General features: G+C 36.6%; 1 protein-coding gene across 1 annotated transcript in view; it reads right to left on the reverse strand.

Annotated features, from left to right (window-relative positions):
- med27 (mediator complex subunit 27) overlaps positions 1-18,679 on the reverse strand; it is a 71,159-nt gene that overhangs the window by 44,772 nt on the left and 7,708 nt on the right. Inside the window, exon 3 of the mRNA XM_081348760.1 lies at positions 2,605-2,735. Coding sequence (XP_081204886.1) covers positions 2,605-2,735 — 131 coding nt within the window. The remainder of the gene's footprint in view (positions 1-2,604; positions 2,736-18,679) is intronic.

Consider the following 18,679-nt stretch of genomic DNA (forward strand, 5'->3'; position numbering starts at 1 on the left):
TCTGACAGCAGTGGTCTCATAAACAGTTTCTTTAACATTAAAGGGTTAGTTCACCCCCCAAAAAAGTATGTCATTAATTACCCTCATGTCGTTCCAAACCCGTAAGACATTCGTTCATCTTCATAAAACAAATGAAGATATTTCTGATGAAATCTGAGAGCTTTCTGTCCCTCCATTGACAGCCTATGCAACTACCACTTTCAAGCCTGAGAAAGGTAGTAAGACATCATTAAAGTAATCCATGCGACTCCAGTGGTTTAACCTCAATTTTATGAAGAGTCGAGAGTGCTTTGCGCAAAAAACAAAATTTACCAAATTGTTCATCTCTAACGTGCATTGACGTAACAACGTCTGCCCTACACGAGCGCGTCGTGCTGCTCTCCTGAAAAATATTTTTTGCGCAAAGCACTTGCGTTGCATGGGTTTCTTTTATGATGTCTTTACTGCATGTCTGGGGCTTGAAAGTGGTAGTTGCATAGGCTGTCAATGGAGAAACAAAAAGCTCTCAGATTTCATAAAAAAATAATAATTTGTGTTCCGAAGATGAACGAAAGTCTTACGGGTTTGGAATAACACGAGGGTGGGTAATTAAAGACAGAACTTTAATTTTTGGGTGAACTAACCCTTAAATTGATTATATGTCATCTTCAGGTGATAAATGCACATTTAAAGTGCCCATATTGTGTTTTTTATGCAGTGTATAATACAGCAGCTTGTGAATGTAAACGTTCTGCAAAGTTGTAAATTCAAAAGTGCACGATAAATAAAGTTACCCAGTACCCAGTTTATTTGGACCATCGCGCTCCTCAGAATCACAACCTGTAAGTCTGAATAATTATTGATGTATATATTTTTTACCGGGTGTTGAAAATACAAATTTTTGTGTTTTATATTACGTAAGTTTCCGGCTAACTCACGTTACTACTGTCTTAATGAAGTTCTGCTAAGCAGCTGTGGGCCACTATTTACCTAAAGCTGTGTCTATAAATGCATATTGTCTGTTGCTCTCACTACTTTGAGTAAAGATAAAGAATGGAGCAAGATTTGTTTTGCAAACTTTAATGTTACATCAGTCATTCACACTAGAGCTCGGCTAATGTATGCACTGTTTTGATACAGTTCCCGCATGTGCACCGCAATAAATTAGAAATATACACATTGGTTTGTTGATGGACATACTCTTGTTAATGCTGACAGTGAGGAATTACAGTTGCAAGTTGTAACATCTCATAATGAACCTCAAAATGAGTAGCGTATCACTGAGAAACGTCCTGCTGAAGTCATCCTTGCGATTGAGGTTCGGGTTGAATAACTAGTTCCTCCAATGTTTCATCATCTGACTCGTGCTTGGATTGATACGGTAAAAATCGACGCCATCATTACTCTCTTTAGTTTACAGTGTGTGCAATCGCTGAGCTTTAGGAAGCCTCTTGAAGTTCACTTATGGTAATGGGTGTTTAGCTTCCGAAACACGCTGTACGTGGTAGGCCAATCACAACAGATCATTGAGAAATGTGGTGATGTGCAATGTATATTATAAAATTTTTTTTTTTTTTTTACCTGTTGTAGGAGACCTCCAAAACAAAATTGGGAGCCTTTAAAGTGGCATAATAGGGCCACTTTAAATCATTCATAATCTTTTTTATTTCCTTTGTACAATCTTACAAGTTTAAGATAAAGTAACTACAATCAATTCATCGAGAAAGACAAAACACTTCACACTAAGTTAACTGATAAAATGCACGTAGACTGGTTGCACGCAAATCAAAGAGCATTATGAGTTTGTCTGAACCAGCGTGTGTTCATTTTATATAGTTTTTAGGCAACACTTTATAGTTGAACAAAGAACGATTTCGGACAGAGGACATTATACATAGCAAATTTGTATTTCTTCTCCTTGTCCTTCAGTCTTAGAAAGCACATTGCGCTACGAGTACCCAGGTAGGCATCGGAGCAAAGGAGAGGACTACAACTTGAAATAAATGAACAATCACTTTGAAGGACCTTGGAAAGAAAATAACACATTGCAACAGAATCAGATTAAAAAGAGCACATTTGCAAGGAGAAACAGAAGTGGTATCCCATCAGTGGGCTTTTCAGAGGGACACAGACCACCTGGGCTCCGCTCTTGTCTTTTCTATGTGTCCTCCATGGTTATTTTCTGTTCATTCTCCATCCGTCTTTCATCTTCCCTCCAGAGTACGTGCTCTTTTCTCCTCTATGTTCACCAAATCCCACTCTAGCTGCTTTATTATTAAAGCCTATGGTCTGTGACCCTAGTGACACCAGGAAAGACAATGAGCTATTCTACTCTGTCACCATAATCGGATGAACCAATAGAGAGGAAGAGAATCAGTGGTCACCTCTGACCTGCTGCCTGTGGGTCTATGGACAAACAAATGCTGGTGACTTCAGTTTCATGAATGTAGGCCTTGTGTTGTGCTTCTTTAATCCTACATCTATGTTGTACATGATAAGTCCATATGTAGTACATTTACTGGACAAGTTTAACACCGCAGAAACTGAACAGGTTTCACATATGAAAGAGTGTACTAGGAGCAACAAAGAGATGATATACTGTGAAAAATATGAACTCAAACTCACTGTGTTGGAAGGACAAGGGTGCTTGGCTGGACTTTGGGTCTTCTTTTGGCAGATGTTCCCATCTGATTGGCAGAGCGTTTGAGTGACTGTTGGTTTAGAAGACTGGAGGCCAGACCTGCATGGTACTGCAACTACAGAAATAAAAAAATGTCTATGTATTAGGGCTGTCACGATTAACACATATTTGCTTAATCGTGATATAATTCCATTTATGCAACACGCATAAACACATTACAATGATATAATATTTAGGTTGGTTGGGTTCTAAAAAAACAAACTTACAGTTTCAGTAGGGAATTTTGTTTGTTAACAGGAACAACTGTGCTAGTCAAGTCATTTCTTAATTCTACATTAATTCATAGTTTTATGGCCAATGGATCAAATTTGATTCTCAAAATAATGCTAACAAGCCTCGAACAGATTCGAAATTAACATTGTCCAGAGAACTTACTCTTCTGCGGCTTTACAAAGAACAGTTTAAGCATGTAAAATGAAATCACAGACTAATTGGGCTTTTAAGAATTGTTTACTCAAAGCACAGTCCTAATGTTGTCAACAATCTGTTCTTCTGGGAGAAAGCACAGTTGCTTACATATAGTACTCCATCACGTTTTTCCTTGTGTTCCTCCTCATCTCCTGCCCACCTCCTCCCCCTCGCCTCCTGTCTTACTATGTTGAACGTAACATAGTGACAGTAATATCTTTGGCTTTGATGTTGTAGTAAAGCAGAAGCCTGTATATAGCTTTTCCTGCTCATGTGATGAAACCACATGAAAGTTGTCCTCTACCCAGAATGCACTGTTGCACTCTGTCAGGAGAGATGTTAATGGGTGTGACAGAACTCTGGACACCACCTACCTGATGGACATCTTCCGGCATGCTTAACCAACAACCCTCAACACTGCAAGTAAATAACTCACATGAGAGACAAAATTTCCATCTAGGCCAGTAAATAATGCCTATTGTTAGCCACTGGCTAGAATTGATGTGCTACATGTAAAATATATGGTTTCTTGTTTTTTTCCTTTTAAAATGACTGTATTCATTCAGAATTATTGAGCCTTTAAGACCAAGCAAAAGCCACTGCTGGCTGGTTCCTTCGGTGGTGGGCGGGAATAATGCACAAGCAGCAATTTCGTTGGCTCGTTCTTCATCATTTTGATTTTAGCAAATGAGTTTGAGCGAACAGACAATGTAATCAATAGTCATGAGCTCAATAACTTATCAGACTGTAGTGTTTTATATTATTATTAGAAGTAAAACAATTATATTACTATTTTATTAAAATTATTGTTCTTATTTTTTTTTTTTACAGAAACATTGAATGACCAATAAAGCATAAAGCATCACTTCCAGTCCATAATGAATAATTTTGAATGCTTGATTGACTGCTGTTGATCTATATATACTGTCAAGTAAGCTAAAAAATGTGCGTAGAAGGTTTACCAACATCTGGGCAGATACATATTAGGAAAAGAAACAGAACTGGATAACTTCAATGCAAGTTAACGACTAAAAGGTTAACCTGATTGTAGATCAACTACTTTTAATAATGAGTAGCTTATAGCTTGACAAACCACACCTTTAAAGTGCATTCTCCAACACAACTGTTCTAGGCAGTCAGCTTGCTGGGAAACATCTTAAGAAAATCAATAATCCGTGAGCAACACGCTGGTAGCGAAGTAGGCTGATCGTAACACAAGCAGTGACAAAAGCGATCTCATCAGGCTTCAGAATTCATCGGCATGCACACCCACACAAACCAGGCTCTTAAATTAGAGCTTGCATAGGCCCGTGCCTCATTAATTGCTATTAAAATATTCCTCCTATTGAGCTAATTAGCCATGTTCCGAGGCAGTATAGTGGCGTTCGCTGAGTGCGAAGCAGACGGCGCAGCACTCCCCCTGTTTAATTTGGCTGACCAAAGCAGCTGTGTTAACGGGGAATTATTTTAATTAACTGAATCTCCTTTTCGTAGCTAATGAGCCTACTTGGTAAGGGCCAGATCTTGTACGAGAGTAGCGTGTATGGAGGGAAGCTGGGCTCCAGCTGTATAAAAAGCCCTTGCTAATAAATAAAAAGCCTACATAACAAGGTAAAAAAAAAACAACACACGCATAAAATGCTGTCAAGATGGCTCAGGCACCTTTGAATGTCAAGTGGCTTGAGAGATTTGTTACATTAAAAACATCCACAGCAATCACCACTGGTTTAAATACTGACCCCTGGAATATTGTGTAGGTCTTTTACAAAGTGTATTGTGTAGGTGTTTCACAAAAAAAAAAAAAAAAAAATATATATATATATATATATATATATATATATTCATTTTAAAGGCAGACTAATAGGTCTTTGAGGGTCAGAATTCTAGCTGATAGACAGGTGTTCAAATACTTATTTGCAGCTGTATCATACAAATAAATAGTTAAAAAATCATATATTGTGATTTCTGTTTTTTTTTTTGTTTTTTTGATTATGTCTCTCACAGTGGAAATGCACCTACGATGACAATTTCAGACCCCTCCATGATTTCCAAGTGGGAGAACTTGCAAAATAGCAGGGTGTTCAAATACTTATTTTCCTCACTGTATATATAGATAAGTTAAAATAATAATAAAACCACCCATGTAAAGCCAACATGAAATCAAAAGGGCTTCATTCAAAGAGTTTGGGGTAGGTAAAAAAAAATACTTCATCAAGGATGCATTAAATTGTAGAAATTTTACATTTTACAGATTTACAAACATTACATTTTCTATTTAATGTTCTATTTAATTTCTATTTCAAATAAATTATTGAATGTTATCAAAGTATGCTGAATTGTTTTATTACGGTTTCCACAAATATATTAAGCAGCCAAAAGTGTTTTCAACAGAGATGATAATAAATACTATTAATAATATTTGAGCACCAAAAATAATTGATAAGACTTTGTCAGCAAAACATCTTCCAAAAGCATTAAACATTATTCCAAACATTTGACTGGTAGTGTAAATATACACTGTATTCACACATTTTTCCTGTATCTTAGAAAATAAACTGATTGTGGAAGTAACATAAGTTACAAATGTTGTTTCATATTAAAGGGATACTTCACCTCTGGAAAGATGAATGTGTATTTAAAATAGGTCATTTATGTAGAAAAAATTTGAAGAATTTTTTTAATTTGGAGCTTTCTAGACTGAGAAAAGCCAGAAAATGTATTTTTGGCTAATGTGGATGAAAGACAACAACTCTCAGAATGCACTTGCTTCGCTGCCCTAGGAGGCCACGCCTACCGGTTAGAGAGCGCAGTTGAAAACAACAAGGTTACTTTAGTTCACACCGCCGCCGGCGAGAGCGGCAAAATTCGCTCTCGCCGCCCTGCCACTGACGCCGTAGAAAGATTCGGGGACGCTCTGACGTAGATTAGAATGCATGATTTTTTTCCTCTCAGGCGGAGGACTTCTACATTCCGATTGGTTGCCGCCGAACCGCGTCATAGCTTATTACCATAAAGTTGACTTGTTTTCAACTCCTCTCGCCGCTCTCGCCGTCCAAGACGCGCCGCGTCGCCCTCGCCGGAGCAATGTTAAAACGCACATCAACTGATCACTTGTTTAGTGTTCTTGTAAACACTACATTCAGATTCACCAATCGGAATGAATTCAGTTAGATTGAAACAAGAGGTGTGCATGTAAACAATGAATGGCGACCGCAGAAAGCAAAAGCTGAATCCCGGACATTTTGAACGATCTCGCCCGCCAGACAAGTCCGGGAAAAGGAGGATGGTAACCCCTACTACTCAGGTTTCTTCACAGAACAAGAGCCTGCAAGCTTAGCTTCCAAAGAAAGACGGCTGACTGTGTGTACATTATGTGAGTGAGATCCCTCCCTCTATGGGTGGGTTGAAAACATGCGGAACAGCTCCTCCTACTGGCTGTAGTCTCTCGCCTCTGGCCAGAAAATCCTCCGATGACGCAAAAAGACGATTTTTGCGTCATCGGAGGATTTTTTTCAGACAAAAAATACATAAATCTCTCGTCTCACAGGAATATGAGGGTGGAAAGCACGGTAATTCGAAAATACTACAGGTTTTCTACTACTACTAGGCATGTGCCGGTATCAGATTTTCATGCTGCGATTAATTGATTGAGCTTTTATCACGGTATACGGTATTATCACGATATTTTAATTGCTCAAGAGAAACGGATGGATTGGGGGGGGATGTAGAAAAAAAAAACTTGCATCACAATAGGTGTAATTGTGATTGTCAAAACATTTGGTAACTAAACAGAATTTTACACAATTTTCACGATTTCAATTCAATTCTTGGGATTTGATTTCAATCTTGATTCAATATTAACTCTTTGGATAGGCTAAATATTAGGTAGGCTACAGTAGATAGGCTACAGTAGATAGCCTACATGTTAATTTTTCTCAAGAAAAAATATATCTCACATAATGCTGTAAACATACAGAGAGCCCTGTCAGCTGGTATTATTTATTAAAGGTTAAAAATTAACAAATTAAATTAAATATAATTTGTTTTTCATTATAATAACAATTATGACAAAAGTAAAAATATAATACAAATGTAATATAGTGCACATGTTTAGCAAAATATTCCTATAGCTATTTTTTCTAGTCAACTAACGTGTTGGTCATTAAATGGCTTTCCTGAGGTAAATGTAACGTTCTGTGACATAATTGTTGTCCTGCAGTTTCATTGACCTCTTTCCGTGGCTGAAAAACACTGATTGATCGATATTGTGTATGAGGCATAAATACATTTCGGTAAGTTGTACTGTATCTTTAAATAAAAAGTAACAGATGATCGGTTTACTTGAACTGAGGCGCTACAGCTATCGTTCACGTCACATTTACAAGCGCCAAAACGGTATTTATTGTCTGAATTTCGTAATAAAATGGACAGAACCTGAGAGGTGAGAATTTTTTTCATATCAATAGTAACCTGCTCTGTCTAGTCTGTCGGTGTCAGTGTCCTCTTTGCTCCGTGATTTTTCTCTGCGTGAGAAAATGGATGTGAAAAGTGTGAAAAGTGTAAATTGCCTGAGTCTCACGCTGAATGCGTAGAGTTGACAGCCCTGCTTTTAGAAGGGGGATAAATCCTTTATTTTACTGTTTATGGATAAATCGTCGGCAGCGTTCCTCCTTCCGCCATGCTTCTCCATGTGAGGATTGTTTACAATAGAGTGCACACTGCGCCGCATGCACACAGTGCTTCTACATGTGGGGATTGTTTACATCAGAGTGCGCACGTGTTTCGCGCAGCATACGCAGTGTTTGTTTAAGCGGTTGATGGTAAATAAGCTAATGCGCGTTCTATAAATATAAATTCTGATCTATTATTTTTGACGGTATTTTGAAGTGCCCGCGATAACAATATCGTGCATATTCATTACCGCGATTTATCGCATTACCGAATACCGGCACATCCCTAACTACTACAAAGCTTAATGCTAAATCCTGAAGTATCCCTTTAACTGTGAATAAATACATAAATATCAAAATAAATATTAAACTGTCAAAAGCTGAAAAACAATAAGATATTGATAAAAGTTTACGATTTTTTAACTATGCCAGCCAGTGCTAAAGGCCTATGTATTTATGTCAATTACAGGAGAGCATGAAAGCAATCTTGCCCTCTTAACATGTTTCATAACACAGAAACGCAAAGCAACATCTACAAGACAACCCCTAGAATTCACAAAGAGAGGAGAGTAAAAAAAAAAAAAACAGAGACAAAGGACAAAAGATGTGGAGGACTGTGGAGAATGAGTACACTAGAGAGAGAGAGAGAGAGAGAGAGAGAGAGAGAGAGAGAGAGAGAGAGAGAGAGAGAGAGAGAGAGAGAGAGAGAGAGAGAGAGAGAGAGAGAGAGAGAGAGACAGGACAAGAGATGCTGTCGGGCAGCTGAGAGTGTCATCTCATTGGGGCAGTTGAAGATTAAAGTGCAGGGTCAGAATCTGACTTGTGAGAGGATGCACGGGACAAGCACACACAATCAACGTCACCATCAAATGGAACAAAACAAGACAGCCTCTTTCACTGGAAGCAGACACAATCACAGAAGCACAGAAAAAAACATTGCATTGTTGTCTACCACATTAGAATGCCATAATCCAATCGAAGATGTTGCACACCCCATTTTAAACAAGACACTTTCGCAAACAGGGTCTGTAAAACCCACCACACTCAAATGCAATTCAAGAAAAACTTTGGAAACACTTTATAAAGCTGTGTTCACCCTTTAACCCTTTCATGCATAGTGGTCACTACACTGGACAGCTATTAAAAAAGCATTTTCTTGAATTTGCACGGGTTTTGATGGCATAGTTGCACATCAACCTCTACAGTGGACCCCGGTGCATCATCCTATACATTGCATATTGCAATTATATTTTTTCCCCCTCCAAACCAAGATGGCCAAGGGTCAGTCAGAAATGCCAAGTTGCTCCGGAATATCCACCCATTCCTTCTATCCTAGGAGACTCGTGTAGGTAAAAAAAAATTGCATCATCAAGAAATATCTAATGAGTCATATCACAGTTACATTTTCCAAGTTTTGATTTTAGATTTGGAGAAAAATCTGATTAATCATCTGTCCACTATAGTGGACCTCATGCATCAATGGCTATAGTTCAGCTACAATTCATACTTATACTGTGAATATTGTTTTTGAAAATACTTCATCTGCAGTGACTTTTTTTTTACTGTAAATAAATGTATTTGTATTATTAGAATGTAATTTTCATTGACATCAAAAAAAGTTATGTGATTACATAATGTATGTGACTTGTAATGCATTACACTCTCAGAAAAAAAGGTACAAAAGCTGTCATTGGGGACAGTACCCTTCAAAAAGGTTCTAAAATGTACCATTTAGGTACTAATATGTACCATTTAGGTACTAATATGTACACTTTTGGAACTAATATGTACACTTTTGGTACCAATATGTACCTTTGAGGGACTAATATGCACTCTTTAGGTACAAAAGTGTACCTTTACACAAGTAGAGTATACTTTACTTGTTAGATCAAAAAGTAATCTGATTTCGTAATGCATGTTATACATTACTTTACTTGTAACATTAAAAAAAATCTGATTACGTAATGCATGTTACTTGTAATGCGTTTCTTTACTCGTAACATCAAAAAGTAATCTGATTATGTAATGCATGTTATACATTACTTGTAACATTAAAAAAATCTGATTACATAATGCATGTTACTTGTAATGTGTTTCTTTACTCGTAACATCAAAAAGTAATCTGATTATGTAATGCATGTTACTTGTAATACATTACTTGTAACATTAAAAAAATCTGATTACGTAATGCATGTTACTTGTAATGCGTTTCTTTACTAGCATTTATATTTTTTGTATAATTTTATAGTTTTTTTATTTAATTTGATATTAGTTTATTGATTAGTTTGTTAAATACACACTTTATCTGTTTGATTATTGTAATATATGTTTAATACAGTATCTCTTCAGTTTAAACTAGCTCTGCACGATTAATCATATCGCAATCGCGATGTCAAGCCTACGCGATTACATGACGCAAAATGCTGCGATTTTATATTAAATAAACAAATTAGCGCTGTTAACGCAATTAACGCAGCATCTGTTCATTTTTGGCATCCTTTGGCTAGTGTTACATGATCCCGCTCTTATTCATGTAAATGCTTTTAAACCATTCATGCGCGAAAAGACAAAAAAGAGCGCGCTGCCTGTGAATGTCCTGACTGTGACACACAGAGAGACTCGCGCTAATATCGTGCATGCGCACAAAACAGCATGCCAGAATACAGTTCTCTTTCGAGCTTGAACGAACAATAACACACACAATTATGCCAAAATGTCTTTTTGTCCAGTATCTTCAAAACATAAGAGTAGTCTTATGATGAACGTGAAGAGTTGTGACTCGTGAGAGAATGAGGCGCATGTGAGATCCGAGTCTCTGACAGCAGCAGCTGGTCTTAAAGGGACAGTACACAGTAGCCACTAATTATATCTGTTTCAAGTGCTGTGAAATTAATATAATCTTAGCTTTTTCTCAAATAGGATGTACATTCTAAAACACCTTTAATTTTTTAAAACTTTTTCAAAGATTATTCTTTTAATGAGGCCAGTGCATCCCCCTTCACAATCTTCCAGATCTGTGCAATGCTTCAACTGGTGCATCTCATTCCTGATGCTTTTGCATTTAATACTATAAGCAGACTTAGAGGACTAGCGCTTATGCAGGGGAACTGCATTATTCCATACAACTAATTGCACACGCCCATCAAACCCAATATCTATTCAAAGAGGCTTCGCCGAGGAGGGAACAGCAAAATCATGTCACGAATATTAAGTACAAGTTGAAACAACTCTCTTTGATCATTCGCCGCTTGTTAGTCTGCGCCCAAAATGATGAAATGACTGTTTGTATGAGTGCGTCTTTATCTAAAATCTCCCAAAATCTTTGCACAGCGTTGAGGGGAAAATCGCCTCAATTTGTTCAACTCGGTTCTATTAGCTTTTGATAGGTAGACTACTGGGAGAAAGTGTTGAAATAGTCAAATAATAAATCACATTTTACTTATAGCAACAATATTTAATTTATGATCAGATTTTTAACAGCTATTGTAGTTCAGTTCTCTTAGTTCTTTTGGTCTGGAGCAAAAAATAGTTCATAGTTCACACTGTCATTTTTAACACCGAACTGAAAGACAGAAAGCAGAAAACATTTTATGACATATTTTGCAACAGAACCTGTGTGCTGGGCTAAAAGTCCTCTGTATTTGTACATATGTTTTTTTTTCACCAGCTGAAAGTTCACTCACAAAGAGCCTATAAAATGTGTAAAGGAGCCACACAAATGGGACCTGCTGCAAAGAAACGCGGTACCTGTAATGGGCAACGTAGCTCCTAAGAGGAGAAGAAAGGATCCTTGAACATTCTGTCCTTTTTAGGGTCACATCTTGTGATATCACATTTTTGACTCATTTAGATGCCTTTGGTCCATGATGCGTTCATATTTCAGTCAACCCGCAGCAGAGTTTGTTTGGAAGCAGACCGAGACCCCCTGAAAAGGTAAGTATCGATCGATCCGCTTGTTTGGTGCGCACCAGGGTTTGGTTGCCAATATTCACACTTATTCAAATGAAGTGCAATAACAGAGCAACTGCAGAGCAGTTATTTTTAATTTAACCAAACCTGCAAAGTGAGAAAACATCTTAAACTCCAGCAACATGCAGTGCGGCATCTATTAAGAAACAGATTTTGTTAACTAGTAATTGGAATAAACTGATAAACTAACAGAATTAATAACTTAAGACGGAGCAGCAGCTCAAAAAAAAGATTCATAAATGCTGTTCTAACTTCTATCCATATGCATAGTCAGTGATCTCATTGAGAATATTTATTCACAAGAGATAATTAAGATATTAATCCCCATGCAACGAGAGAGAAAAAAAGACACCTTAAAATAGGGGAAGGTGGAATGGGGAAAAAGAGATTGACGGGCGGAGAGAGGAAGAGACAGCAATGCTGCAGTCAGGGGGTTAATTAATTTTTAAATATCAGCCAGGGATCACAAGGTCTAGGGTATTTTCTATATCCGGATCTCATAAATCAGGGTTATGGGTAACACAAATGAGATCAGACATATTCCATGCAGGAAACCCATTTGGATTTAAACAAGTTTCTACAGGCAGTGATTGAATAAGGAGAGAGAGGCATTTGAAATCAAAACAGTTTTAAAAGTAACAGTTCATCAAAACATAAAATTATGTATGCTGTTGTTTTTCTAGAGCTACTATAACAGTAGTTCAAGCGACTTCTGAAGTCATACAACAGCGCTGTTTGAGGAAAAGACCAAACTTTAAGCTGTTATTCAGTGATAACATTCCTACACCGTTAACTACGCAAACCTATCACAAGTTATATGGACTACATTCATGATTCTAATATGATGTTTTTGGAGATGTAATTACAGGTGTAGACACTATGAACAGTCAACGAAAAAATCAAGAAAAAAAAGCAGCATGACTTCTCTAAAAACATCAGATTACGAATTTTTGGGTGAACTATGTCTTTAAAAAGACACCGAGCCAAAGACACCAATATACAGTATATACATACATATATATATATTGAGCGATATATTGCCATAGAGAGAGAGAGAGAGAGAGAGAGAGAGAGAGAGAGAGAGAGAGAGAGAGAGAGAGAGAGAGAGAGAGTGTATAAAATATTCTTAATTTTCTTGTAATTGTTTGGTGTGTATATATATATGTTTTTTTCATATATATATATATATATATATATATATATATATATATATATATATATATATATATATATATATATATATATATATATATATATATACTGTACATATGTTACCGGCAAAGTGAAATCCCGGTATTGTATAGAATGGCTGATGGTTTTTGGCAAAAATACATTACCTAATTCTATACATTACCTGCATTCTATAGAATGCCGGATTACACACTTTGCCGGTAATATATATATTACCGGCAAAGTGTGTAATCCGGCATTCTATAGAATGCCGGTAACATATGTACAGTATATATATATATATATATATATATATATATATATATATATATATATATATATATATATATATATATATATATATATATATATATATATTATATATACTATATATACATGCATATATATGTGGCATCATGCATATGGCATGGCATATGTGTGTGTGTGTGTGTGTGTGTGTGTGTGTGTGTGTGTGTGTGTGTGTGTGTATGTGATGGAAAGACTTTCTTTTTCTTAAAAGACCCAGACAAAAGTTTTAGTTTTTTATTTTATTTGGAGTAAATGGACAAAAGTTTAGTTTTTTTAATTCTGGAGTAAATGGATAAAAGTTTTAGTTTTTGTTTTATTTGGAATAAATGGACTGAATACATTAAACCCAAACAATCAGACTTTTATTGAACGGTAACTGGTCTGCAAGAAAGTTCCTTTAAGTTATACGAAATTATCTTGTATATAGTTGCTTATTAAAAAAATTTAAGAATTTTGTTTCCAGGATTGGTGGAATACATGGTAACAATTATTTTAATTATCATGGTATTTATTATTTAGGGGAAAAAAAGAAAAAGAAAAAAATAGCAAACCTGTAAATCCACTTTTCTCCAATTTATGTATTTATTCGTATTCAATTTGAAATGCTCGGAATGTTCAGAAAATGGAGTAAATGTTTCTAAATTCCCATCTTAAAAGGTTTCAAACCAAGAACCAAGCAGTGACAGCAATTAGGTTAAACCCTACAAATAAGTACCATTATCATCTAGGTCATTGGTTCCCAACAGGGGGGTCGCGACCCACAAGGGGGCCTCAGCGAGCTCTGTGGGGGGTCGCGTCGTATTTTGAAAAGTTTTGAGCAATGAGCATTAAATAAAAGTCCTTAACTTTTTTCTGTTCAAAATTTACAAAATGTATATAATGAGCGAGTTCATTGTATAATGAATCATGAATCCATTCCGTGTTTTTGTCTTATCCTGAACCACTATGGTACACCTATATTAAGTGTTTACATTGGGACTATTTCACACTGGTTCGGATCGCTGCCGCTGTGGAGTAGCCCAGTACCTGCGTGACTCGTCATAGACGTACACAGAGAGAAGTAGTTCCGGCTACAATGTTCTTCCGAAAGACGCATTATTCTGTAAATAAACGCAAGTTTATTATCGCTCGCTATAGCGCCAAAAGCTTCAAAAATAAAGCCTCACATTGATAAAGCCTCACAAATAACATGCAACTATTGAGGTCCCAGACAGCAGTCATTTAGTAATAGCCTATATTCTTGTTTTTTTTACCTACACACCAGTGTGAATATTTTTGTTATTGCATTTCAAATAGGGCCAATTTATTGGCTACTCCTAGGCTTACGTTTTTAAATTACAAAGGGCCTACTGATGTTTTTGTTATTGTATTTTCAATATTATAGGCTATTATTTGTGCATAAACATATCTGGTTATAGAAAACATACCGTTTGTTTGAAAACAACATATTTTGTCATCCTTGCTGCAAGCTTACAAGAGCGATAATATCATTAAATTTGAAGGGGGGCCTTAAAATATTTTCTTGGGAAAAAGGGGGTCTCATACAAAAAAAGGTTGGGAACCACTTATCTAGGTTCATACAATTTAACCATCCATCAGAAAATTTACAGGACACAACAAATAGACATTGTCCCCTAGGAATCCTAAACAAACGATTTGAATGAATATTCACTCACATGAATAGCAAGTTCTAAAAAAAAAAAAACGTATCTATCAAAGGTTCCCTTGCTATTTTAATGAGGAATTAGCAGGCTGAGGCGAGCCGAGACCACTGTTCTTTCAACTTTACACTCCCTTGTCTTGAAACTAATAAGGAATCCAAGCTTGCTAAAGTTACCACATCAAACATTTTTCTCTGAGCAGTGCATTTTCAAAAGGTCGCTGCTTTTTTTTGGCCCCTGTTAGTTGTTTCTCGTTCTTTTCCACCCCTTTTCGTCCCTTTGCGCCACGCTGATCTTTAAGACTGACCAGGCTATTAGTCCTCCCTGGCACAGCAATTGGCAGACACATGCTCCATCATTAACTGCAGGGCTGAAACATGTTGTGATGGCAAGTCCGCTGCTCTCTGATCTTACTGAGGGCTCCGGGTTTGAGGTCTGCCATTTGTTTCCTCTGACAGCTTCGTTCAAGATATGATTAAAGCGCATAACCAGCCTCACGGTTTCAGGACATTGTACGATGCGGAAAAGCCACGAGCCCTCTGGAACATTCATGGCATTCTTTTGATTAGTTTGAGGGCAAAAAAATAAAAATAAATAAATAAAACAAGAAAAAAATGTACGCACTGTGATTATATAAATATCCATAATTTAAACTCAGACACAAGGGACTGACTTGTGACTAGCAGTTGGACGCCCAGCCTAATGGCAACTACATTACTGAAATCAAGATGTATTGAATGCATAAAGGTGGATATTGTAACGTAAAAATTTTATTAATACATATAGAACCTACGTTAATTAATATTTAATCATCGAAAATCTTTTCCTTTACCGTAGCTCTCAAAAAAAAAAGGTGTCTTGACGTCGCTGATGCTAAACACTAATGGTTCTGTCAAATGTCACATTATCAATTGCTATACAAAGGATTTAATTTTGCATTACGCGTTAAAGGGATAGTTCATGCAAAACTGAAAATTCTGTCAATTTACTCACCCTGACATTTTTATAAACCTGTATGACTGATTTTCTTCTGTATTTCAGTCCACACAACATTGTTCGAAACGACATGTACAGTCAAAGCAAAATTTATTCAGACACCTTCAACATTTCTCTCATTATCACAGTTTATTCGCTATAGTTTAGAAAATGGTAATAAAATAGGACAAGAAATCAAGAGTTAACAAATCAGTTGATGTTTCACGGGTTTGGCCATGCTTCTGTTAGACTGTCTCATAAATGAATTAGGTTGAATTAGCTGTCAGCTGTTAAATTTAAGTACACAATTAGATAATACCAATTGAGGTCAACCAATTACCAAGCAATGTTTAATTTTGTTCAGTCTGTGGTGTAAAAAGGTGACATTAGCAATTAAAGAAAAAACACTTAAGCAAAATATGGTCAGGTCAAAGTGTCTGATTAATTTTTGGTCCCAAATTGTTATGAATTTTTCAGGTATGTCCACTGTATGAAGAATTTTTGGCTATAATATGTCACAGTTTACTTTATTTTGCTATCCTCACTTGCATAACCTCTAGTCAAAAAATATAAAAAATTATATATCTGGTGTCTGATTAGATTTTGGTTTGACTGTAGGTAAGTACATCACTACAGAATTTTAATTTTTGACTGAAATAGCCCTTTACATTTTTAAATAATGGTGCGTTCGACTTCAAATACTTTTTACCTTCTTTTTTTTTTTTTTTTGCTATGCGAAATCTGCATTGAGAATCATTTCACTCTTGTTGGCATTAACCGGAATGGTCGTATAGTTCCAGACCTAGTGGACATGATATAGCAGGAATGAAATAAAAAATAAAAATACATCTAGACTGTTCCCTCAGCCCATCAGGAGTCTTAGCGCTCCCTGAGCTGGCTTGACTATGAATATGATTTGGATTTCATTCCCTCCATGTTTTAGAATGAAGTCAAATGTGGAATTTCTTCGAGATCTGCTTGAATGAAGGGATTGCTTATGTAAAGGGTCATTATAAAGTCTATGTCCAAAGAAGAGAGATTTTCTATAATACATAAGAAAATTACAATCTTAGCAATTTCACACTAGTGGGGCTAATTTCTGCTCCTTAATCTTTTGATCTCATTAGTTCGTCCATTTGTGCAAGACCGTCGGTTAAGTAGAAGAATATCAGAGCCCTGCTGGCTAAGTGACCTTGTGAAAGTCAACAAAGTCTGTGTCTCATTTTCCAACAATGACAGACATATGCACTTGTGATGCATGGTTACAAGTTATACAGACAATTAAAGGGAAACATGTTTAGCCCTTGGTTACTAGCTGTCACTCATCATAACTTATAGCCTGATGTGTTTGGCTCCAGAAATCTGAAGGTCTCCTCCTTCCTGAGGCTTTGGCTTCATTAAATGGTAAATACATTTGCATATTGTTACTTGTAATCTAATAAAAAAAGGGGGAAAATATGGTTGCTATTTCTCTTAACAAGCATTTTACTTTATTTATTTAATATAGGCCTATATATATATATATATATATATATATATATATATATATATATATATATATATATATATATATATATATATATAAACAATTAAAAATATACTAACAATACATTGATGAGCAATAGGACAGTCAAGTGATATTGCTATCAAAAATTAAAGGTATAGTTCCCTCAAAAACGAAAATTGTCCCTGGTGTTATTACAAAACTTGTGTTGCCTATGTGCTCTTTTCCATAAAACAAAAAGTTATTGGAAATTTATATTTAAAAAATAAATTAACAAATAAAAATATAAAATGAAATAAAAAGCCCCATAAAAAAGTCCACACGATTCCATACTCCATTCGATTCCATGGTATGAGGAACAGATCAAAATTAAATACATAAATTCGAACTTTTTTCTCACACAAAGCTATTGGTTTCAGAATGCTTGCTCAAAATGCTCAAGTCACGTGGACTATGTTCATGCTCCTTTTTTGTCCTTAAAGGGATACTTCACCTCTGGGAAGATGAATGTGTATTTAAAATAGGTCATTTAAGTAGAAGAAATGTGGAGAAATTTTTGAATTTGGAGCTTTCTAGACTGAGAAAAGCCAGAAAATGTATTTTTGGCTTATGTGGATGAAAGACAACAACTCCCAGAATGCACTTGCTTCGCTGCCTTAGGAGGCCACGCCTACCGGTTAGAGAGCACAGTTGAAAACAACAAGGCTAGCCTAAGTAAGTGATGAGTTTGCCAGGGATTTAGAGACCCAAAATGTCCGGGATTCGGCTTTTGCGTTCTACAGTCGCCATTCATCATGTTTACTGTGGCGAGCAGGACGAGGCTGACGGCCGCGGGAGAACGGCGCGAGGCCGGTGGCTTCATTACTGAGACGCGCCGGGTCTCGCATATCTCACGGAGGAGCGGGAATTTTCTTAGCAATGTTAAAACGCACATCAACCAACCAATCACTTGTTTAGCGTTCATGTAAACACTACAGTCAGATTCACCGATCGGAATTAATTCAGTTAGATTGAAACGAGAGGTGTGCATGTAAACAATGAATGGCGACCGCAGAACGCAAAAGCCGAATCCCGGACATTTTTAACAGTCTCGCCCGCCGGACAAGTCCGGGAAAAGGAAGATGGTAACCCCTACTTACTCAGCTTTCTCCTATTATTCAGCTTTCTCCACAGAACAAGAGCATGCTAGCTTAGCTTCCAAAGAAAGACGGCTGATACTGTGTACATTCTGTGAGTGAGATCCCACCCTCTATGGGCGGGCTGAAAACATGCGGAACAACGCCATCTACTGGCTGTAGTCTTTAGCCTCTGGACAGAAAATCCTCCGATGACG

Source organism: Scardinius erythrophthalmus (genome assembly GCF_964197995.2).
Source record: "Scardinius erythrophthalmus genome assembly, chromosome: 20".
In the NCBI taxonomy this organism is placed as follows: Eukaryota; Metazoa; Chordata; class Actinopteri; order Cypriniformes; family Leuciscidae; genus Scardinius; species Scardinius erythrophthalmus.